Raw genomic sequence first — 24,330 nt, 5'->3', positions numbered from 1 at the left:
ATTAAAAAAAGTGCTAAAAAACATAAACCCCACCCCGCATTTGTTTGTCAGATACGGAAGGCCCCGGAGGGATTCGAACCCTCGATCTCCTGTTTACTAGACAGGCGCTTTAACCAACTAAGCCACGGCGCCATTTTGTCGACGAACTTCTTTAATTCATGAAATATATATGGTATGTATTTTGCAAATAATATTTACAGTTGTATAGACATGTGGTACGTATTTATACTAATGCACTTGTCATGTATGTACATCCGGAGATTCTCTCTACAGGACTAATATCCGTATATACAAATGCTATAAAACAAAATAATAATTAAGTTATGCACCGTTTCGAACTTGTAAAGTGGAATGTTTTACTGGTATGAAACAAAACTAAAAAAATGTATATTTAAAAAAAATATACCTCTTTTGGAGGCGCCGGGCATCGATCCCGGTACCTCTCGCATGCTAAGCGAGCGCTCTACCATCTGAGCTACGCCCCCAGTTGCAATGCAATTCTTATTCTATGTATTTTATGGTTCGTATAATTATTATAAACAATATTCTTACCAAATATAACTTCGTTTATCTAAAAAAAAGGTTAAAGTTTTGTACAAGTTTGAGGAAATTAAACTACTTTCTTATCTATATATCAACTTGTTGCGTGTTGCACAAATATCGGGTTTTTTATTTCATATACATACATACAAGGATAACCTGCATCTAATCCTTTTTGTCGGTGCAATAAAGCATTAATACTGGGAAATCAAATAACAGTCCGGTTCACGGTAGTACGACACTTACAGAGGGTTGACCATGACAGTCACCACATCAATGGCCATGTTTCTTATTACCTTTTAACTATCGGCGTTATGTAAGTGGCCACGTGGTATTCCTCATGAACTTAACGGGTCGTAAAAAGGTATCCTGCAAATTCTTTGTATTAATTCTTCATAATTCCTTTGTGGAAAATGAACTCATTCCTATAGCTGAGCCATGTGTTGCGGCAACAAAACTTTTTCTGTTTACTACTATTTAGCCTGGCCTAAAGCGTTAAAATTCTAGTGCTTCGCACAGTATGGGTTTGGGAAAAGAAAGTTGTGTACTGTGTGCTACTTCGTAGTCTGAACTAATCATACCATAAGTGAGAAATGAGCAAACAAAACAAATTAAATAATCAGTAACTTGGATAGTTTCCCCTACTCTGCCATCTGCGCGATGCATATGGACGCTAGTCGATGCTGCGTTCTGCACACTGCACATCCCAGCAAACGAAATACGTCATGTCGACAGGGCAAGCGTGCATAAGGGGCTATCTGTAGACGCCGCTACTATAAGTTATACGAAAAATTGTTTCCAGCATAGGAGTGTGGGCTGCGCATGTGCAATTCATCATCCGTGCGTCTGCGAAACTGATGCAAATACTTATTATATTAAAGTATCTGTGAATATTTCAGTCTCTTTGTACTTTCTACATACTCGTGTCAGAGCTTAGAATCTAAAAGAAATGGAGAGTCATGTTTTATACTCGGTTGTTTTGTCGTATACTAAGCATACCTTGGGCCCAGTGTGACGAAACTTGTTTAGGTTATCAGAAATCCGGTTTCATAATTAAAAAAATTGGGCTCGTCCGGGATTTGAACCCGGGACCTCTCGCACCCTAGGCGAGAATCATACACATTTTTGTTTTGTTTTTTATACGTTTATTACCCAGCAATACAAATAAATTAACAAAGAACATTTTCATTCCACGTATAAAGAATATCTGTATCACAATGCACTTATCACACTAAAAGACCTTTTCTTGGGTACGCACCGTCTATCTGTCACTTATGGCAACAAGCACCTTCTGCTAAACTAGTCAGTAATAGCTGTAATTTTAGCTTGATCTTAAACTTCTGTACTTTGGTGAATCACTAGTATAGAAAAGGGTATGATACAAAAACTATACTGAAGTCATACTTTTTAGTTAAACAGATTTTGGCGTACACCTGCCTTAACTTTTAATATGCTAATCAGGTACTTTTAATACTTATTGCGGCCTTAGCCTTTGTACCAACGCTGTGCACTCTACCATGTGCTAAACCTTGGTCGTACACCTCGTTCTCCTCTTATATCTGGTAAACTACGGTAATTGCACACTACCAGTTTGTCTACCCCTGTCTCCTCTTGTTAGCCAACCATTCTTACAACATACTCTTACACACATACCCACACACGCCTATATACACACATTCCTGAAATACCTGAATTTTGTAAGCATTCTATTACATTTTTCACTGAATTGTTCATTATATTAATTGGCGGCGGTTTTGTGACTCCGCTGTCGTTGCTGTTAACTTCCTTTGGCCCCTGTGGATCTGTTTCTTCTTTCCTTGCCGCCTCCTCCCTGGGATGAAGTCGTGTACCACCGTTGTCTTTCCTTTTGAATCTTTGGTTTTCGAAGTCGTCGGAGTTCATTCTCTTCTTCCCTGCTTGCGTTTCTTTTCTTGCCCGTATTGGTACTTCCTTTGACGTTGACGGTTCAGCTACTATCATAGCTACGTCTCCCAATATTTCATATCTATTATACGTCGTTATTCCTGATACCTCTTCCTTTTGGCTGGGTTGACTTTTGCCGTTCTATACTGCTTCGAGCTCCTTAGATAGTTTGAGGATCGTTTCCTTGAGCTGGTTTTTTTGTAACCATCCACCGTAGCTTGTGAATGTAGCGTAGCTGACGAGTCATCTGCTTCGTAGTCCATTGAAAGGTTCATTATGTGCTCACTGTTAACTTTTATCTCTTTTTTGTTAAGCTGTTTTTTGTATTCCTGCCTCCTAGCTATTTTGGAAATGTTGGGAATGCTTACTTTTTTTATGGCCGTTTTTGGCTTGGTGATCTGGTATAACACTTTGTTTAATTTAGTTTTTGCTGTTGAGCCGTCTTTGTTGCTGTCTAATAATTTTTTTATTTGTGATAAATTCTTCTGGCTCAGCCCGAACTTCACTTGGCTGTTTGCCTCTTCGCTTAGAATTGAGGTTATCTCTCCATCCTCTTTACTGACCGCAGTCTCCGTCTTTTCCTTAATCACATTGCTACTAGCAGGGACCGAAGCCCCCTGGGGGCTTCGGACTTTATGATTTTTTTGTATTTTATCTTGTGTTGCTGGTACTTCACTTATAAGACACTGACTGCCTCACTGCATAAGTGATCATTTGCTCGCCACGTGCTTGAACACGTGCGTAACTAACCTTACTGTGCTTGCTTACTTCTTATGCGATAGCTTATGCCATTTATACTGAAAAATAGTTATTCTTACATCCCACTGCCCAGGAGATAATGTTTTGCTAAAAGCTTTCTTTGTATTCAGCGATTAATTGCATCTGCTTAACACAGACGCTTTTGCGCCTTAGACCGCTCGGCCATCCTGACACTTGATGACAGTCATCTATAATGCATCCTAGGCACTAGACCATACCGGAGATGGAAGCTACATTTGAGAATCATACCCCTAGACCAACGAGCCACGTTGAAAAACGTTCCTTTCACTGCAAACCGGATCATGGAAGATCAATAAACAACGTCTTGAAGAAAGGAAACGTCTATCGGTCGGTAACTTTCCAGACTTGTTCAACGGATTCGATCAAGTGATCCTGTTGACAATTACGTCTTCCGTGCTTTGAAATTCACAATCAAAAGTGTATTTTTAATTCGTTGCACACGTTTTGTATAAAATTAATATTTTGTAATTTTAAAAAGATGCTTGAAATTCTCTATGGCTATATCTTATTGCCATAGGAATAAGAATGTATACTATAGTAGTTCTTAAATGACATAAATGAATGATTATACTGATATACCGATGATTGAATGTTGTTTTCGTTGTTATCAACATAGTGTTGTTCAAAGGGAAAAAAGTTCGTAAGTTGGCTCGTTGGTCTAGGGGTATGATTCTCGCTTCGGGTGCGAGAGGTCCCGGGTTCAAATCCCGGACGAGCCCATGTTGGTTTATTTTTTAAATTTTTTCCTCGTTTTTAATTTATTTATTTCATACTAAAAAAATATTATTGAATGATGCGGGATTTATTCCTGTCCCTCTGAGACTAGTAAGAAAAGATTGTGTTGAAATGCGTTCACAACTGTTTTCTTCTCAATATAATTAGTTAATTAAACGTCATTGTTGTGTAAAGTGCACACTATTAACTTAGTTTATGCAATTGCAATCTGTATAAACAAATATTTTTCTCTATACAGAACATTTTTGTATGCTTTTCTTATGGGTTCTACATATTGGAGGTAGAAAACGAATCTTTAATGAGTTTGTGTTTAATGGTTTTTCATAGCAGACTTTTGATTGAGAAATATTTTGTTACGACAGATAGTCTATATTTCTTTTATGATTTGAGTTATAAGAAAAATGCCTGTCGAAATGATAATGGTAAGAATATAAAGAATAATGAATTTAATGGATTAATTTATAGTTCGATCAATTTCGTATTACTTCATGATAAAGACATACATACTGAATTGGAAGAAAGTAAGGACCTACGCCAATGATTTGCGAAAAAACCGACGTAAAGTCTTAAGCCATACTTGTGATGTATAGATAGTGCTACGAACTCTGCAAATACTGTGTGAAAAATCGCTATTTATGCAAGTTACACGATAATTAAATCACGCGGTGGCCTATTTCTACAATAAAAATATTTCGTGTAACCTTGTGCTATGCAGTTCTTCGAGAGATACAGATAATGTTGTTTATTCAATTAATTTGAAAATAAATGTGCCATTAAATTTGTATAAGTTAATCTATTATATCTAATTTAAGAGATATTCCTAATTATTTGACATATCTAATAATTAAAATTTTTTACACGTTTATAATTAAAAATAATTTAAGTAAGTCTTGAAAGATCTCACGCTGTAGTAATAAAACTTATATCAATGTTTGAGCTTAAATTCAATACAAAAAACGAAAATGAAAATTATATACTTTATTTCCGCAAAAAATTATTTTAATATTCAGAGATTATTAAATTCGTTAGTAGTTATTATTCGATCGTTCCTTCTTACAATATTTAAAGCATTCGACAATTTTTAAATTCTACATTTTTCAATTTTCGAATGATTTTAAAATAATATTTCAAATAAATAGATCTTCGTACAATTATACTTCTTAACAATTTAGAAAACGAGGAATCGAATAACTATCTTATTGAATGTAAATTTTTTCATCAAAACGAGAGATTCTGCAAACTTTTTTCAAACAAATTGTTTACCCTGCCACATCAAACAAACTTTTTTTTCGTAAATCGAAGAGACAGGAAGTATCTGATCTAACGGAAAACGAATTGGAAGTAACAATTGGTATTACCACGATCGCTACGATCGATCAAGGTTGTCCGGGACAACAATGAAAATCAGAGAAGAAAGAAGCGTGTACAGAAGTGCCAGCCATTTTATATTCGATGCATGAAAAACAACCTCGGTCAGCCGAGGATATATAAAGGGGATGGTTCTGCTATCATTCGCAGTGGAATACGTTCTCTTCGTTGATTGAAGGTGTCCATTCAAAAAATTGCAATTCCCTGTCGTGCTTTTTTTCGGCAGGAATCGTTTCCAGGCAAGTAGATTAATTACAAGACTGGCTGATGGCAGCCGAATATTTGGTACATTTTTGAAAAAAGATGTTAGACCGTTCGTATTGATTAATTCACTTCGTATAAACAATTTTAGGCATTAGTACCTACGTTCACTGAAAATTTAAAAAAAATTATTGATAATAAATCAATTCACTAATCAGTTGCTACATAACTGAGTTTAAATATTTGAATAGCTTCCATAAACTGATATTTGTATATTTAGATAGCAATTCATTTATTTATTAATTAATGATTGTTGATTGATTTGGCAATTAGACTACTCATATTGTACAGCATTCAATTTTCTGACATGAAGTTTCTAAAATGTAACTGCGAAATAGTTTTTTCTGCATGGCATGCTTGCGATAATGGAAACCTTGTTTAATATTTCGAATATTTATTGGAACATTGTATTTAACTGTAACCTGATCATGAATCTACATGCGAAGGAAATTTAATTATAGAAACATGTATCTACACATGATATTCCAAATCAAATCCAAATGTTTTTACAAACTACACCGTTTCTCTGTTTCAATTTTATATGCAGTTCCCAATTTCATAGAAATTAGATATTTCTTTGAAGCGAAAAGGTATTCACAAAATTTTAATCAGTGCAATTCAGTTCAGATACAACTAAATCGTCGTTATTCGTCATTATCAATCATTTTTCATAAATCGAAGAAATAAAGGAACGAAGAGATGACACAGAAATTAATTAAGGAAATTTCTTAACTCCACTTGTGCCTGTTACACTTTTTCCCTGATTGAAATACATATTTTCCTTCGAAGAAGTGAAGGCCGTTATGCACGAACGCATCGATTTTATACTCTTCCGGGTGTTCGAGATTAGTTCAAGGACCTTCTTTCTGCATATTACATTTTTGCTTCAGATTTCTTTTTTGAGTGTTATGTGGACAGTTCCAATACTCTTTTCTCATCACCAGAATCAATGAACTAGGGCAAATTTCCATTTCTATATTTCCCACACAAAATACATATAATTTAGTATTTTCATTTTCTATGTACCTATACAACGTTGGTAAAAAAATTCATTCACATCTCCCCGTAAGCCTAAAATCACAGAAATGAAAATTGTATTCAAGAGTCAGATTTTTTTTATTCTTCTATTCGAATTTGCCACAAACATGCGATTTGAATATCACAAAGACTCATTACCCAATTACACCTTCATTGTATTTTTTTTATACCACTTTTCACACGATTCTTCACTCAACGTAGACCACTTTATAATTTCCAAAAATCTATATTTTTTAAACGCGAGCAAACATGATGAGCCTTCTAACACTTAACATCAGATGATTCTTCGAATTGCTCCTATTATACAATGCTGTTAGTGAACAGTGTGTTTGCCCGTGCTTTGACTACGAGATTCGTGAAAAACGTTCCTCGAAATAGGATCTTTTCTTTTGCGCCGCAGACGGATCAATTTTTTTTGTATAATTATGGAGAAAGCGGGAGAAAGTTTTCTATGTATCACGGCATACAATTTTACCAGTCACGTTCCAAGCAAACTCATTTCTTCGTGGACCGTTCTCGGATCGACACGTGCGTCATAGTTTTCGGATCCACTCTGATCGTGCATCGTTCTCGATCGATTTACCAAGTTCCATGCTTGATCAATCAGTGGTGTTACCGATTTGAACACGAGCTCGAAGTACGTTGCCGGATTCGACGCCAATTTTACGCGATATCAACATCGTGCGAATACTCTCAAGCTATTGGGAATCGTTTTATTTTAAATACGAAAGAGCGACGCTTTCGCTAAAATGTTTAGTTAAAGTGTTTGTATTGACGTGCTCGAAAGGTGCGTTTTGTTATTAGTGAACTCTAGATCTGATAATTTCGATTTTGGAGTGCAGGCTTTTATTTTTGAATGAATGAACTTTTTTACACTTTCAGTTTTACAGTTTTTAATTATTCGATTCTTTCGGTGAACACACAAACTCATTTAATTCCATGTTCTTAGGAGTATTAAAAATAGTTCTTCGTACTGGTAATAAATTGTTATTAATGTAATTTTTAACGAGAAAAATATATTCCACTCGATGGTGGAAATGTGGAGTGACAGTGTATTGAAATGTAAAGATTAAATCCTTTCTTTTCATTTGGTCGTCGTGGAATGGATAATGAATCTGTAGATTATTGTTATTGTTGAATCTCTGGCATGGAAGAAGTATATCTTTGGACCTTTCTTGCCCAGGGTTCGTTTTTGTTGCTTATGAGCTGAATATTTTGCTATTTAAATTCACGTGGCTGTATTAAACTATTAATGCATCGATTTTATGCCCAACGGTACAAGTAGTTCATAATTTATCTATTGGATACAATTCAGGTGCCCAAGACTGTTCAGTCTGTGTTATCATTTATAATTTCCTAAAACACACAATGACCAATAAATTCAAGCTATTTTGGTTTTATAATAAATATAAACATATTTGTTGTATATTATTTTCTTCTCGATTTCGAGGGCTGATTTCTTAAGAGCGCATTCACATTCTTGGGACAAATGCACATTTCAATATGCTCAACGAGCCATTTAATGTCAAATTTCTAGAAAGACCTTGATATTGTTTTAATACCGGTTTGTTCACGTAACTTCTTGCTTCTGTCGTGCAGGATTAGTTAACAAAAGGATTCGCATTCGAAGAGATCTCGTTTAGCGATGGACACCGAAGAATTTATTGATTTTGGCAAGGCGGCTATCGATTTCATCGCGAACTACACAGAGAGCTTAAGAAACAAGAACGTCCTTCCAGACGTCGATCCTGGATATCTCAGTCAATTCTTACCTGAGGAAGCACCGCAAAAAGCGGAAACGTGGCAAGAAGTACTGAAAGATGTCGAGCGATATATTATACCAGGGGTATCAATTTTTAAAAATTTTAATTTGTTCTAGTTACTAATTGACACTTTGTTTAGATACATTTTGTAAATTTCCATCGTGGCAACACGAGATTGTAGACTCTCTTGTGAAGGAACCTTTCTGTTATTGTTATCCTCACGAATTTATACAACCATAAAACTTTAATAACGAAATGTATAAACTCTGTCAATAATACCCACTATTTTAAATATTTCCCTTCTCCTTCTTACCATATTATATTTTTCTGTTATTTGTTAACCATGCTGCTTTAGCTACTATTTAAAAAATAAATGTTTTTGTAAATACAGTATGAGTTTGCTATACAAGGCTCCTCTAGCAGAACTGTAAGAATATAATCGTTCAAGGATAATATCTTCTATCAATACACAATAAAAATGATTATGTAATATTATGAATTATGGAGAAAATTGGACTACTTAGTTTTCAAATTGAATTCCATTTCATTCCTTCAATACATACGAATTCACTAATTAATTATTTACTATTATTTGACTGGATTGATTGGCATATTCTTAGGTAACTCATTGGAACTCGCCCCATTTCCACGCGTTCTATCCAACAGCAAACTCATACCCCGCGATTGTGGGCGACATTTTGAGCACCGGTATCGGTTGTATTGGATTTTCATGGCTAGCTTCGCCTGCGTGCACTGAACTTGAGGTCATTACGATGAACTGGCTTGGAAAATTAATTGGATTACCGCAGGAGTTTTTAAACTGCAGTGAAGGACCAGGCGGAGGCGTTATACAGGTAGGTACAAGACGACTATAAAAATTATAATAGAAAATGGGATTAAGGTCTTAACAACAGAGGAATAGCATTAGAAAATTTCGTTTCATAAGAGTAGTAATTTCAAAGTTGCTAAAATTATAAAATTATTCTTTCACCGTCATTTGTTTATACTTAAGACGAAATTCAAAACAAAATGTCACAAGGCACAAGGAATATAGGATTTCAAAATCAGCTTTGTGAGAAATACATATGTACATACATTCTTAAAGCCTTGATTCTTTGAATGGGAAAGTGTATTTAATTTAAGGAGTAACTTTATGTTTTATACTAATTTAAATTGCTATTATTTGGCACTATTTAATTGATTTGATAAATGACACGTTTTTATGACGTGGATCTTATTGGAAATTTAATGATGGAGTCAAGCAATGCATGATTTATTTATAAAATGAGCAGTCAACAATAGTATAAATAAAATTTAATTTTTAAAGTTTTTGCTTCATTCTGTATTATCTATTTCCAAGTTTCAATATCTGTTAAGCCACTATTTTCTTTTAGGATATCTAGAAGTGACATATACAGTAGAATGATTACTTTTACTAGAATCAGCTCTTGTGAAAATACAAAGCATTTAAATTTATTAACACTTCCTCTATACTATACTATAGTGTCATTTTATACTTCCGTGTGGCAAAGTGTTTTTACAAATTTAAACAAATTTAACTCTGAAATTTCTTCTTATTACGTGATATTTCTATGTCCTGATGCACCGGTGCACGTTAATGCACCAGATTCTCACTAGAGGGAGAAATTTCTCGCTTTTGAAAGAGAGTCCCAGGTAGCATAACTATCAACGTAACGGTGGTATGGTTACTCTGGTTTCCCTTCAAATCACGCATAAATCTTTCGCCTTTTACTAAAGATTTCCGTGGAGGGGAGCAATTGATGAGTCTATAAGACAATTTTTTGTGTGCCCAACGAAAGTTGGGCTGTTAAATATCTCAAGCAGAATTTTTAGATACGACATAACAATTTTGGCGTTATTAACAACAGTCGAATGGAGTCCAAAGCCCAAACAAAAGAATAAATACACTTGTACTGTTATTTTAACATATTACTCTTTTCGTGTTATAATAAAACTAATATAATAAACATTTAAGTTTTGTAATGAATGTATACTACACCACATTATCAACAATCAAAATGTTGTTTTAATATTGAAAATTTGCCTCGGATAAATTTGTAATTTACCAAAAAATTTTTGCAAATGACACTTTCATTAATTTGGAAAGGAAAAAAAGAATAAAAAAGAGAGGGGCTCGTCCGGGATTTGAACCCGGGACCTCTCGCACCCTAAGCGAGAATCATACCCCTAGACCAACGAGCCGCTATATCTATCAACTCATTTTGACATTTGACGAGTCACACTGGATTTCATATTTGATGTAAATTCATTATATTACTATATAACGATACTACTGTATTTAGTTACTCTTTACATTGAAATTACTCATCACAAAGTACTAATTGATTAAAATGTATATTTGAATACGAATTATTATATAATAGCAATACTTTTTGAAAATGTAGCATTAATATGAAACTTAACCACTTGTAGCATTCGTATTTATCAGCCATGTTTCTTATTCCACGCTTTTCTTTTTGATGTTTGCAAGGCACAAAGGTGTATGTTGTGTTCCCTCTAAATATTACGGTTCCAAAACATCTATTGCTATCATGAAATATTAAAAATCTCTTTAAATAAAAGCAAATTTTGAGTATGATTGTGTACAGATGTATTGAAAGTAAATTGCAGTAACTGTTATTATTAAGTACAGCAGGAATATTGTAGAACTTTTTGTTCATATATTTTTCATTTATTTAGGGATCAGCAAGTGAGGCTACCTTAGTATGCTTGTTAGCAGCAAAGGAACAAACAACGCGTCGCATGCAACGTCTTCATCCGGATTGGGACGAGGGTATTATCAAGTCTAAACTAATTGCCTATACATCTGGTAATTATTCTATGTCCTCTATTTTCATCGAACAATATTTGTTTAACTTTTCTCTTGAAGTACTTGACAAATTCTTCGATCGCTTCTGAATATTCATTTACATTTCGTTAGCTAGAGTATCGACTATTAAACTTTATTTCCTATAGGTACATACATTCCACGTTAATTTCATAACATTTTGCAGATGACGTCAGAGATATCGATGACATTAAATTATTATGTAGTTCACGTAAAATTAAGTAGCGTTTAAGTCATCATTTTCCTGGTTTCGAATTTGTTGAAAAAATACAGACCATGAAAATTTCTAATTTTTGGCCATTTTTGTGAGATTAGACTCTTATAAACGTATTTTTATCTCCCACACTATCAATCGTTCAGAGTTTGCTCTTCTTTCATTTTAACCGAAAAGGATTAGCCTTCGTGATTTAATTTTTTTAGACCAAAAAGTCGTCTTGGCCTGTATTTTTTAAACAAATTTGAAACCAGCAAAATGGTGACGTAGTCTGCTCTTAATTTTACGTGGACTACATCATATTTCAGTTTCACCAAAGCACTTTTTATTTAGTATTCCTAACTCTGTTTCATAGATCAGTCGAATTCGTCGGTAGAAAAGGCAGGAATTTTAGCGTCAATACCCATGAAACTTCTATCCACCGACGACAAATGCGAACTGAGAGGTGAAACGTTATTGAAAGCAATTAAGGAGGACTTGGAGAAAGGTCTGATACCGTGCTGTGTCGTGGCTACTTTGGGGACTACTGGCACGTGTGCCTTCGACAACCTCGAAGAATTGGGGCCCATTTGCAACGAATACAGCATATGGCTACACATAGATGCTGCCTACGCAGGTTTATCATTTTTCCTGTCCAATAATATCTTTAAAACAAAAGTGCATTTTTTAATTTGAATAAATTAGCAAAACAAACCTTCACTAATTGCTATTTTTTATATATTTTATGAACGGCTTATATTAATTTACCCACAAGTAAGTGTAAAAAGTTTAATAAACAAGCATAGAAAATTAGAAATGTGGCGAAATACGTGGGCATTTGAACACCTACGTTACGACTAGATGGAACAAGTAGTTTAAGTTCTCATTTCACGTTTCTGCAAATCACAATGTTCTGGGAAAGAGATCGACTCGATTTGTACGAACCGATGTTGTACATATATTTATTTTTATAGGCGCTGCTTTCGTTTGCCCAGAGTATCGACATTTAATGGCTGGCGTTGAATATGCTGACTCCTTCGATATCAATCCACATAAATGGCTGCTCGTTAATTTCGACTGCTCTGCGCTTTGGTGCGTACACTTTTGCTTTGCAATATTATACTATTGGATCGTTGCAGACATTTTCAGGGATTCCTCATTCGTTGAAATTTTAATGATCAATAATTTCTTATCAACTTCTATAATATATACATATGTATACAGTACTGGAAATATTTATTGCATCACTCTCAAATTTACGTAGTACGCCCAATTTTCGTAGCAATATAATTGATACAATTTCTGTTAACTTATTTTATCGGATATTTTCATTAACTTATAAATTAAGCAAATTAATATTTCAATTATTTCCATTTTTTTAGAGACACATATTCACGATATATTCGTCGAAATAATTTCACTAGGTTTTGAAAGAAAATGTTGGACAATAATTTTATGCACTGCTTGATTTCAGGGTGAAAGATTCTAGGCGACTTATCGAAACGTTTAGCATAGACAGAATTTACTTGTCGCATGAGAAGCAAGGCCTTGCTCCAGATTATAGGGTAAATTGTACCAAAGGGTTATCTAGACCGTCTATTGTAATGAAAGTAAAAAAACATAATTAAAAGGAAATTGATTTATTTTGGAAATTATTAAAATAACTTTTCTATTTTCACTACAATTTTGATATATTTATGGGAAAGAGTAAAAGTGAGTGTTTCTAAAAATCCTTTTTTAGAATTGGCAAATTCCTCTGGGTCGTCGTTTTCGTTCCCTAAAAATTTGGTTCGTATTACGTCTTTATGGAGTGGAAGGTCTACAACAACACATAAGGCGTACCATCAAACTGGCGCAAATATTTGAGAAATACGTCAAATCCGACAACAGGTTTGAATTGGTGATAGAGAGGTCTATGGGTCTAATTTGCTTCAGAATGAAGGTGTGTAAAGAAATTGAAGGAATAGCAATAAATTTTAAAATAAGAAACGAAATCACGATTTTTTGTGAAAATTAACATTTTTTTAAAACGAATACTATGCCGTAATTGTTCAATCTAATGCATTTAAAACATGTGTTACCAAAGAATTGGATAATTTGATGAATTTGAGGAACTAAATAAAAACAGAGAATGACTGCTTGTAGAAGGATTTGGTTCCAATTGATTTACCGATTTTAGGGTGACGATAAATTAACCAAGGAGCTACTCAGCCGTCTGACAGACGAGAAGAAGATCTACATCGTCGCAGCAACTTATCGCGGAAAATTGATCGCTCGATTCGTGGTGTGCAGTCGTTTAACTCGAGAAGAAGACATCACATTTGCATGGAACGAGATCACGAAACAGGCGACGGAAGTTTTACGGTCGCAAGCTCCTCCATTGCAGGAAGATTTGCGCGAGTCTTTTGTGAAATCTCCAGGCGACATAGCAACGAGGATAGAAAGCTTGAACCTCGAATCAAAAACACAAAAGATATCGTAAAATTCATTTATGGCTTTAAATTAATTAATTAGTGAATAGTTGAATAGTGTCTGATCCTTTTCGGTTTGCATGTTCAAAGAGTTTCAATAGCAACGATCCTTAATATGAAGACACACTTTGGAAAAAAATGAAGCTCGATAAATTGAAGATAAAAGTTTGGATAAATGTTTTAATTGATTCGGTGGTGCAAATAGGAAAAAATGATGAAAATTTGCATTGCAATTTTTGAAAATATGGTACTAAGGCAATAGTCTCTAATACTAAATAATTTGAGCTTAAAATAATAGTTTTATGGTATCATGAAGGTGGCCATATTACACAAAATTTGAGTGGGAAAGGCGGGAACTCTGTGTGATTTAATTGTAAGAATGTATTTTTTTTTTAAATAATATTTATAATCGACATTACTTTTGTTCGTTCTTTACTATTTTCTCTCATGTCTCATCCCTGCTGAGTCACCTAATCCAGACCTAACCCAGCCCCTCAAATGAAGTCCTAAACTAAGCTAACTTAATTTCTAAAAGGGAAAGCAGGTACTAAAAAAAATTACTGCTTTACCCAACCCATGATATTATTTAAAAGAATTCTGCTCCTATTGTATTACTGTAGAGATGACTTTCACAGTCCACATTTTTTAGGGTCTATAGGCTAGGTAAGTACCGCGGACAGCGCTGCCTCGCGGTCACTTTTTTGAAAAGTGGGATGATTAATCGAATGTGGTTGAATATAGTAGGGGAAGAAATGAGGGTGAAATTAGCGGAAGTTTTTAATGTTTGAAATTAGTTAAAGTCAAATTCACTGGAGGGCCAGGCAACACGCATAACCTGCGTAACATTCAAACATGAATTCTGCAGAACGCATTGCGTTATTTGTGAAAAATACTAATCGTGCACGTCGTATATGTTGTCGTATTATTTTACTGTATTTTAATGTTATTGTAACCACGTACAACCCGTTAAACAATAAATTACAAAACGCATATTTCACATTTGAATCTTAAACAGTTTCCGCTCATATACTCTCAAAATTGAAAAAAAAATCCGAGAGACGGCGCGAGCGCTCCGCGCCGGAGATACTTACTTAGCCTATAGTCTATTATAGTGCTACAAATGAAAAAGAGAATTATTTTTAAAATTTTCTTGAGTTACTGAACACTATAATCCTTTTCAACTTCATATTCCTTTTTTCCTCGCGAATTAACAAAACTGGACGTTAAAAGTTCGTTAAATATTAAGAGTACAGTAAATAATCTATGGTGTATAGGTTTGATAAATCCCGAAAATTGAGTGGGTTACGATCCAATGACAAGCAGAAAAGTTGCTTGTAGTCGGCTATGACACGTTCTTTCAACAACAGCAGATCGTCGTGACGGCAATGATCGTTTGTTTGCGCGTGTGACAGGCTCCCCCCATAGCAACGTTCGCTAATAGGGGACCCTCCTTAAATAAAATCAAAATTTCTACCAAGAGCAGCCATCAACGTCTTCATGAACAAATTCATCAGTTCCGCCGATTTACGTCCAATGAAATGCTACTTACGAGGACCAGGCTACCAAGTCGGAGAGTCCACACAGTTTTAATAAGGTAGATGAAGAAAATTGGGGCCATATCGTGACATTAAGTTTCGAACGTTTGTTCCTACGTTCCATATTCTTTTTAATACGTGTCGCAAGTAGACAAACTAATATAGTCCTATTTTGTTTATAAAATACATGTTGCAACATGCTCTGTCATGTATATAAGTTTGTGAGGTTGGAATGCACGTTTGATGACTCCATCTACTGTGTCCGTGTCAGACTTAGGGGTTGGAAGGACCACTTCATTATTTTGGCATTCAATTTTAAATTTTGGTTTCCCTCAAACGGTGAAAGTGAATCGGTGCCAGTATAATAATTTTTTTTTTATTATTTGAGGATGTTTAGCAGGAACTGTCAGGCTTACGTTCAAGAGCCAGAATTGCTATATTTATTGGGTGAGTTACAATGGAATTAAATCGTCTATGATCGTTGACACTCAGGGTGTGAGCCACCTATAACCTGATTTTGAGGTTCTGCATCTTTTTCAATACGTAGAGTATCCTGGATATTCGTGGAATATCTCCGTTTTTTCAATTACCGAAATAGCCTACCTTCTATGTTGCAAAATGAAAGAAATGAACCTTTTCTCCAAAGCCGACTTACAAACTATTTTTTTTCCTCAAAATATTATATCTGAAAATCAACTCTGTAGATTTTTAGCGTCTAATATTGAAATTCGTAAAAGTTACAATTTTTGGAAGATTTCTTCGTATTTTCTCGACATATGGTAATCTAGAATTTTTTTACATAAACTGTGATAATATTTAAATAAAAAAACTATTCAATACATCCTAGAGACCTTAAAATTGACCCTTTTTTCATAACGATTAGATTCTTCAGATGAGAATGGCAGTTCAAAAATTGCTTTGGGTGTGAGCCACCCCTTTGTGTCAACAAAGGGTTAAAACTGTTCAATCTGAATTGTATAAAGATTTGCATGTACCTGGAAAATTGTAAAAAATTCTGTTTTACGTTACGACAAACTTGTGAAAGGTGCATGGGCACAATGTTAATTCCCATCGTCCATGTCAAATAGAATTTTCTCATCGGATAAATGTGGAGGTGGAGAAAAGAAGAATATACCACCATGCGCAAAACTGGCCAAATTCGAGTCCTGCCAGCTAGACCCATGCATGCTGGATCCATGCAAACCAGAACCAACGGTGGTGATCATCGGTGCAGGAATGGCAGGACTTTCAGCGGCTCATCGATTGGCCCAATGTGGTCTTCAGAACTTCACGATATTAGAGGCAACGGATAGGTATACCTTATGTATTACCACGAGTCACACTAAGGCTTGCACTAAAACGTGCCTTATAATCATTAAAACAGTACAATTATGTGTATGAAAATTTGTAGTGTTCACTTCAAAATTTGGATACCTTTAAGGGGGTACACGGGTATTAGACGGCTAAAATGAACAGTTACTTTTGGGTTGGATTGAAGGATGACTAATAATTCATACCATTTGCGCGTTTTAAAATACTTTATTGTGAATATAACACGCATTTTAAGACTAGGAAACCAGAAAAATAATAAAAATTAAAGGAATTACAAAACGTCAAAGTGGGCGCTGCGCAATGCACGCGTTAAAACGGTGAGCATCATAAGTCGAGAACGAATTAATATTTTTAGTTGAAATTTTAACTGAACCTACAAAATACTCTTCTCCGCAATGTGGAACTCGGTCGAAAAATTTTAATAAAAATTCACGGAGTTATTCAACGAATATCAAGTTTGGAGGATTTTACTGCAGTAATCCTGTGATAAATGTTGTCTTAACCCTTTCGCTACTACGGGCGACTATAGTCGCCCTCCACAAAACGCGATGTACATACGACGGGCGACTATAGTCGCTCTCGAGAAAACTCTTCTATTTTCTCAATCTCTTCAACACTCAATGACGTTCCGTGATGCATAGTAATACAATAGTAATAATAATACAAAATATAATGGTTATAAGATTTTCAGTTCGAACTGTAGAGCTATTGTTGGGCGATTGTAGCTTCGCATACTGCGGATAATTGTTAACTGATTGTCATTAAACAAGTGAAAATACGTTTATGCAGAATGTATAAATATCTTGTTTTAATGAAAAGTCCCTTTTCTTCCAAAAGCATGTCAAGGTGGCGTTGGTCAGGCGTAAGACGTAAACCCGAACGCCGAAGACTGTCCGCGCGCAATGTGTTCACTTTTGGCGTGAGGTTCCCTTTCAGTGGGGGTGCTCCGGCGGAGCGGACCGCCGTAGCGAAAGGGTTAAATGTTAGTTCCACATCGTGGAGAAAAGTGTTCTGTAGGTTCAATTAAAATATCAACAAAAAATATCGAACCGTTCTCGAGTTACGATGTTCATCGTCTTGAGAAACACAGTTTCGTGCATTGGCCCGCACTTTACTTTTTACGCTGTAAATTTACGCTTTCAATGAATTTAAACTACTTCTAAGACCTGTGGCTATCATAAGCAATCGACATTACTTTTCAATTTTTTGACCCTGACATACCCGTGCACCCCTTAAATGTGAAAATTAAGGGTAACAAAGTCCAGTGATATTAGAAATTCAATTCCTACATTAATCCAGTAATGCACATATATTCAACGAACTTTCAAAAAGGGAACGTTACGAGTGGGGAACTCATTTCACATTTTCGAGATACTCTCATGCAAAGAATCACTCCTTGTCATGGAATATCGCTCTCCTCTGTCGTGATAAAAATGATGAAATGTTTCCCCAACATGCCTTCCCCAGGTCGTTATAATTACGTCATGCATTCCAGATTGACCCTCTTTGCAGACCAGGAGGCCGAATTCATTCATGCTGGCTGGGCGACGTGGTGGCGGAAATGGGAGCCACATGGATCGAGGGGGGATGCGTGGCGAACCCTGTTTTCACCCTGGCTGCTCAAGAGGGTCTTCTGAAGCCACCTATTTTCAGACCTGATCCAAGTCGCGGGCTTTTTTGCACGAGCGACGGTCGGGCTATCGATCTTCCTGTCAGCATCACGGCTTATCACACCTTCCGGCAAATCGAGCAACAGGCGGCATCCCTTTTCTCCCTAGGTTGTGGCCGCACCCACGGTACGTTGCTGAATTTCATGGGAGTCAGAATTCAGCAGGAGCTCCACAATTTCCCGGAGGAGCAACGGTACAGTTGTCCAGGTCAACTGAAAATTTTATCGGCAGTGATGTAAAAGTACATAGTTGTAAAATCCATCTTTGACGTGCAGTTTCTGCGCTCCGTTTGAATTAATATTTTATGAAGTTGTTAGCTCCTTAACCCTACAGTGCGCACGTAAATTAAAATTTCACCATTGCGCACGTTGGACCTCACAGGCCCCTATCTTCAAATCTAGGGATGCATGGATATTTTGAGGGAAAAATATTTTTACACTACGCGTAATCTATTGCTCTCAATCGTTATTAAGGAAAATATTTATAACAAAATGAAATACTGAACATATGTCTCTTTAACACTACGGGTCATCGGTACTTGAATCTCTTTCAATATCACGAGAACAGGCTTACAGAAAGCTATATAAGATATGGTACCATTTATTTAAAAGCTTCATTTTTTATATTCATTTCACAGTTCACTTGGACCTGTCAGGCCGCACGCGTGCACTGCAGGGCTAATGTCTTATACTTCCCAAAATTTTATTTCATCTTAAGTTTGGTGGGGGTTTCTGTTTTTGTCGGAGACACTGAGTTTAGTATAAAGGGTAAACAAAATGGTACTAGCTGGGGATGCAGTCTACATTAATCTTCCTTTTTTTATTAGAAACTTATGCAATGTTGTTTGAAATTGTGTATATAAAATTTCTAATATTTAGCGCTGCCCAAGTAACCTGTGGATCATACTTTGTGGATATTATTTTTGTCAATCTGTTTACGTGTGTGTAGTCATTGTTGTGTTAACTGGGGTAGTTTGACTTGAGTTGAGGGATTTAATTAGGACAACAAATTTGCAATAAGTTTCAGTTTAGAAGCGATTAGCTGTGACGTAATCTTTTACAAACAGAGAAGGGTAAGTGATATATTGGAAATGGTAGGAATGCAACTATGTATTTCTCGGAAACATAGTGCAGATTCAGAGGTACAACTAGGAACATATTAATCTTTGAGACTTTGTGTACCACCTGGTTGCCAGTCATTTTCGTAGCTAATGTTATTTTTCTTTCTAACATTAACTTATCGTTACTTTATTCTTTATGTCATTATAATCGCATATTTAAGTGATTTTAAAGAATTAATTATATACAACAATAGCGGATGACGACAAATATTCTCAGGAATTGAATAATCTTACAAAAAAGATACTTCAGGAATGACAATTATTTTGAAAGCAATTTTCTGAATGTTTTTCAACTTTTGTCAAATAGATGAGTGATGGTCAATACAGTCTTCGTAAATTAAAGAGTGAACAATATCACTTGATAGTAGACGTTTTAATTACAAGTATACTGTACACTTAAAATTGTAACCTAAATGAATACGTTTTCGAGTGAGCAATTCACTTTTGACATCATTTTCATGAAAATTAGGATCATTGGCTAATTAAGAAGGTAAATGGCTCAGAGTTCTTAGATACATGAACTGCAGTAGGTCACTCATTTAGTACTCGTCTTTGTTTTGAGCAATTTCAAATACAGTGCTCAATGTAATTAGAGGATCACGTTTCTAAAAAAATGAGTCAAGTATCAGAAATGGAATAATATTAATACCTTTCCCACGTATCTTTACAGTTTATCTAATATCAAATACCCTGTCAGCTAGGAACAATATTATTCGAATAGAAGAGCCAGATCGAGCCTTTTATCCTTTAATAACCATAGTTACATTTCTCCAGAAAACAAATGTCTGACAGCTTGATGGTACACGAGATCCTCTAGTTAACACGTGACGTTACATCACTGCGTTTTTAACGACACGACACCGCAGATTGTTTTCCCCCGATAGCGTTGGCGATTTTCCGTTTTCAGGTATGACGCAGCCAGGGTGATGTATGGAATGACTAATTGCGTAAGATGTCGATGTGGCGATGATTTATCGCTCGTCTCAGCAGATCAGTTTGGAAGTTACATCGAGATCCCTGGTGGCAACGTAAGGGTGCCCCTAGGATACGTGGGTGTCCTTGCTCCCTTAATGCGGGATTTGCCAAGCTGTGCCCTCAAGTTAGTTAACGATCACAAAACAACCTTTGTGCCGACCAGAAAAACTCAATTATTATTTTTTTGACGAGTCAGAGAGCTAAAAATGGCACTTCTATCTTAAGGGTACCCTCCGGTCAAAACGCTTGAAAAATACGTGATTTTCATGAATTAAAATAAAAAGAAACTGAAGAAGCAGTAAAAAAAAACTTTCTCTACATTATTACTACATATTTGCAGAGCAAACAAAAAACTTATTGTTTGAGTTTTATCAATTTTTGCATTAGATATACAGCAATCATTGTACCACTGTAGAAATTAGAGCTCCTGACGGACACCATCAGAACTCGTGACAGGATCGTCTGAATTAAAAAAATAAAAATATTCTTAAAATATATGTAAATGGTTATCGTCTTATCTGTCTTCATTGCAAACAAACAATCGGGCGATTTTTAGCACATGTTTAAACACAATGTTGCAAAAAAAGTAGTATTTCTACGCATAAATCTGTCCATAAAAAAAATGTGTGATCCAAAATTACTCATTGCGGATAAGGCGATAGCGAGTCTAATTATGAATAGAATGCCGTAAGAGTTTTTGAAATCGGTTCATAATTAAGCTTTTTACAGTGGCACCCGTCAAGAGCTCTAATTTCTACAGTGGTACAGTGAATGCTGTGTATCTAAGGCAATAATGGATAAAATTTAAACAATCATTTTTTGTTTATTCTTCAAATATGAAGTAATAAAGTTCAAAAAGCATTTTTACTGTGCGTCGTTCAGTTTCTTTTTTTTTTAATTCATGAAAATCGCGTATTTTTCAAGCGTTTTGACCGGAGGGTACCCTTAATGAAACTTTCACCATAGAGTCTTACTTTTTCTATCAGAGTCTATCTAATCTCTGCTCCCACGTTTTTCACCTTGTCTTGGTTTTACTTAGAGAAGTAAAAGTTTACCTATGTTCGTTTTTTCTTACTCATTCCGATTTTACCCATTAAAACTTTATTACATTTCTCATTGAATTGAATAGCTATTCTATGACCATTTCCAATCGGTAATTTGGGTAGCAAAATCTCAAGTCGAAATAGAACTCTAATAGAACTTGAAGCAAATCTTAGTATAAATCTGTACATAGATCTCTAAGACATACATTCACAAAATATAGTTCGAGATGCAATTAATCTCCAATAAGATCGTGTTATATGTTGTAATAGATATTGCAAGCCAGTGAGCTGCATAAGATGGGGCGCCATAAGTGATTCTTGCCCCCGAGCAGTAGTGAAGTGCTGCGACGGTGAAGAATTTCCCGCCGATTATGTTGTCGTCACCGTATCCCTTGGAGTTCTGAAGCATCAGCACGACAAGCTTTTCTGCCCAGCCTTGCCCGCGGAAAAAGTCGAAGCTATCTGTAAATTGGGATACGGCTACGTTAATAAAATATTCTTGGAGTACGCGAGGCCATTCTGGGTTTGGAAGGAAGGTGGCATTAAGCTGGCCTGGTCCGCTGACGAACTCGCCGATAGATGTGACTGGATAAAAGGTCAGCAAATAGATAACCACGTTTGAACATCAACAGGTCCATTTGAAAATATGATCGAGATACTGCCGACTGTTTTTGAAGTAATTATTTTATCAGAGGTAAAGGAATAAGCTTCTGAAAAGTATAATATAGTAAAGTTCGAGGTGAGATCCTTAAAAGGATAATCATATTGATATCAACTTAGAAAGATCGCCTTATAAATCTTCAAAATATTGTAATTCTTCGTGTTTAAAATGAGTACCCGAGTTTGATTAATCGAAGAAAAGAGAGTAATAATAAAAAGTAATTTTTTCATGTTAAAAAAGAGTAGTCACTAGTAGTCTCTTACGATTAGTTATTTCTTGGATATAGTACCTACGAAAGATACAGCGTGTTGATAGTCCGACCTATTTTCTTATGTTTCTTTTAGTACAATTGAAGTATTTTAATATTTCGCAAGAGTTCTTGAGTGCTGACTTTTCAGAATATCACTTGACTTTTGCTCATTACTCATTTACCTCGTATTTTAGTTTTCAAATGCCCATGTTCGCGGTCACAGCGGGGTGTATACGGATACATTCAGCTGTGACAGAATTATTCGGAAATATGAATTTGTGTAATAGATAGTTCCTTATATATACCTTAGGAATATCTAATATAGAAGAATTGTCGACTTCCCAGCACGTTTTGTGTGCATGGATCTGCGGCCGCGAGGCGGCAGATATGGAATTGTGCTCCGACGAAGAGGTCGTGGAGACGATAACAAGAGTTCTCCGCCAATTCACCGGTGATCCTACGCTCCCATATCCAGCTAATCTTCTTAGAAGCAAATGGTGCATGGATCAATTCTTCGCTGGTGCATACAGCTACATGGGAATGGACAGTACAGTCGGTCACCAGTGTGATCTAGCCAGTCCTTTGCCAGGTACGGTGTGCAGACATTAGCAAAACTTGTCTACATGTAAAAGTATTCTACAAAGTAACTTTCCAACGCTTAAATTGAATTGTCAGTAATCCGTGTTACATTGCTTAGAACCATTGGTGTCACGTTCCGAGAGGATTTACAGGAATGAGTTGAATATTAAGGATGAAAATAATAGTCTCCTCTGGATAATTCAGAGGGTGCAATTTCCCTTGTTCTCGCACACCGCATCGTGTGATTTTTTGGGCTAAATATCGATAGTTTTATCCTATATTTCTTTACGCTCAAGAAAGCTGACATAGGTCCAGCACCTGGATACATTAAAAATGAGAAACTTGCAAATTAAATTTATTCTTTGACATTACCCTCTAAAATATGATATTCGTTATGTGAAACAGGATTATAAAAATAATTCAATTTTCGAAAAGTAGGTTCTCCTAGTAGATAGGTGTGTTAGTTATATTTCAACAAATCTGTGAAACACCATCTTCCAAATCTGTGAATACCAGTTTCTTCTATTTCCTTTTAGTTTCCCGGTTTATCATTTTTTGGCCCCTTTCTTTGGACAGTGATTTCTTTTGTCAGGTACATGCGAGCCGATACCACCGATTCTGTTATTTGCTGGCGAGGCCACGATTCCAGGACACTACAGCACAGTTCACGGGGCACGATTGAGCGGTATTCGCGAAGCGGAGAGAATAATCCAGCTAACGAAACGCTTTGGCGGGCCACCAACTAAACTCCCTGTTAAAAGCTGATCGCGTGAATAATTCCGCGGTAGCACGAAGAATTGGTAGACGTTGCAGAGAATATATGTACGGCCAGGTCGTCCGACCGAAAATTTTTCTTAATTAAGCTTGGCCAATCGAGCAACATTGATGTATTTCGTTAAATATGCAGCGATCATTTGTCCGAAATTTTTCTAGGAATATATTTCATTCTTCGACTTAATAAGAATGTTTCTGATTTTTGTATCTTTACACCGGACGCAGTCAATTGGAATAAAAGAATGTAATAGTTAATTCAAAATTTAGTTCGTTTGATTTATATTAGTGACTGCATCTGCATGGACTCCTGCGACTTGGTGTTATTATAATTTGTTGTTATTATAATTTGTGTTTCTAATTACCTTCCTTGTCTGCACATGCTTTATAATGTATGGCAGGGGTGCGCAGGGAGCCGTTTTTAGCGCCTAGCTGCGAGCAACCCGCCTGTCC

At 35.8% G+C, this 24,330-nt stretch overlaps 2 protein-coding genes and 5 non-coding genes across 7 annotated transcripts; 4 read left to right on the top strand and 3 right to left on the bottom strand.

Moving 5' to 3' along the window:
• Positions 1–58: 58 nt before the first annotated feature.
• Trnat-agu (transfer RNA threonine (anticodon AGU)) lies at positions 59–132 on the bottom strand. Its single transcript has one exon. It is a non-coding gene; the product is annotated as a tRNA-Thr (tRNA).
• A 280-nt stretch (positions 133–412) lies between these two features.
• Positions 413–485, bottom strand: Trnaa-agc (transfer RNA alanine (anticodon AGC)). Its single transcript has one exon. It is a non-coding gene; the product is annotated as a tRNA-Ala (tRNA).
• Positions 486–3,890: 3,405 nt separating this feature from the next.
• Positions 3,891–3,962, top strand: Trnap-cgg (transfer RNA proline (anticodon CGG)). Its single transcript has one exon. It is a non-coding gene; the product is annotated as a tRNA-Pro (tRNA).
• Positions 3,963–8,247: 4,285 nt separating this feature from the next.
• Positions 8,248–14,350, top strand: LOC143366307 (aromatic-L-amino-acid decarboxylase). The gene is made up of 8 exons (XM_076807256.1): positions 8,248–8,491; positions 9,029–9,262; positions 11,130–11,259; positions 11,847–12,107; positions 12,445–12,562; positions 12,945–13,035; positions 13,212–13,412; positions 13,650–14,350. Exons 1-8 carry the CDS (start codon positions 8,291–8,293, stop codon positions 13,950–13,952), a joined length of 1,539 nt encoding a protein of 512 aa, XP_076663371.1. The 5' UTR covers positions 8,248–8,290; the 3' UTR covers positions 13,953–14,350.
• Positions 10,115–10,235, top strand: LOC143366536 (U5 spliceosomal RNA). The gene has a single exon (XR_013084757.1). It is a non-coding gene; the product is annotated as a U5 spliceosomal RNA (small nuclear RNA).
• Trnap-agg (transfer RNA proline (anticodon AGG)) lies at positions 10,560–10,631 on the bottom strand. Its single transcript has one exon. It is a non-coding gene; the product is annotated as a tRNA-Pro (tRNA).
• Positions 14,351–15,390: 1,040 nt separating the features above from the next.
• On the top strand, positions 15,391–23,927 carry LOC143366306 (peroxisomal N(1)-acetyl-spermine/spermidine oxidase). Its single transcript, XM_076807255.1, has 7 exons — positions 15,391–15,535; positions 16,565–16,789; positions 18,321–18,671; positions 20,506–20,697; positions 21,887–22,212; positions 22,838–23,116; positions 23,699–23,927. Exons 1-7 carry the CDS (start codon positions 15,480–15,482, stop codon positions 23,869–23,871), a joined length of 1,602 nt encoding a protein of 533 aa, XP_076663370.1. The 5' UTR covers positions 15,391–15,479; the 3' UTR covers positions 23,872–23,927.
• Positions 23,928–24,330: the final 403 nt, after the last annotated feature.

This window comes from Andrena cerasifolii, chromosome 2 (assembly GCF_050908995.1).
Source record: "Andrena cerasifolii isolate SP2316 chromosome 2, iyAndCera1_principal, whole genome shotgun sequence".
NCBI classification, from domain to species: Eukaryota; Metazoa; Arthropoda; class Insecta; order Hymenoptera; family Andrenidae; genus Andrena; species Andrena cerasifolii.
This window is presented reverse-complemented; position numbering and strand designations above follow the sequence as displayed.

Bases quoted from the DNA above. Each gene is read 5' to 3' on its own strand.
- LOC143366306 (XM_076807255.1), top strand. From the start codon at position 15,480: ATGCTACTTACGAGGACCAGGCTACCAAGTCGGAGAGTCCACACAGTT. The intron at 16,790-18,320 runs GTATACCTTATG...CCCTCTTTGCAG, and splicing joins ATATTAGAGGCAACGGATAG to ACCAGGAGGCCGAATTCATT. The intron at 20,698-21,886 runs GTTAGTTAACGA...ATGTTGTAATAG, and splicing joins TTGCCAAGCTGTGCCCTCAA to ATATTGCAAGCCAGTGAGCT.
- LOC143366307 (XM_076807256.1), top strand. From the start codon at position 8,291: ATGGACACCGAAGAATTTATTGATTTTGGCAAGGCGGCTATCGATTTC. The intron at 11,260-11,846 runs GTAATTATTCTA...TCTGTTTCATAG, and splicing joins ACTAATTGCCTATACATCTG to ATCAGTCGAATTCGTCGGTA. The intron at 13,036-13,211 runs GTAAATTGTACC...ATCCTTTTTTAG, and splicing joins GCCTTGCTCCAGATTATAGG to AATTGGCAAATTCCTCTGGG.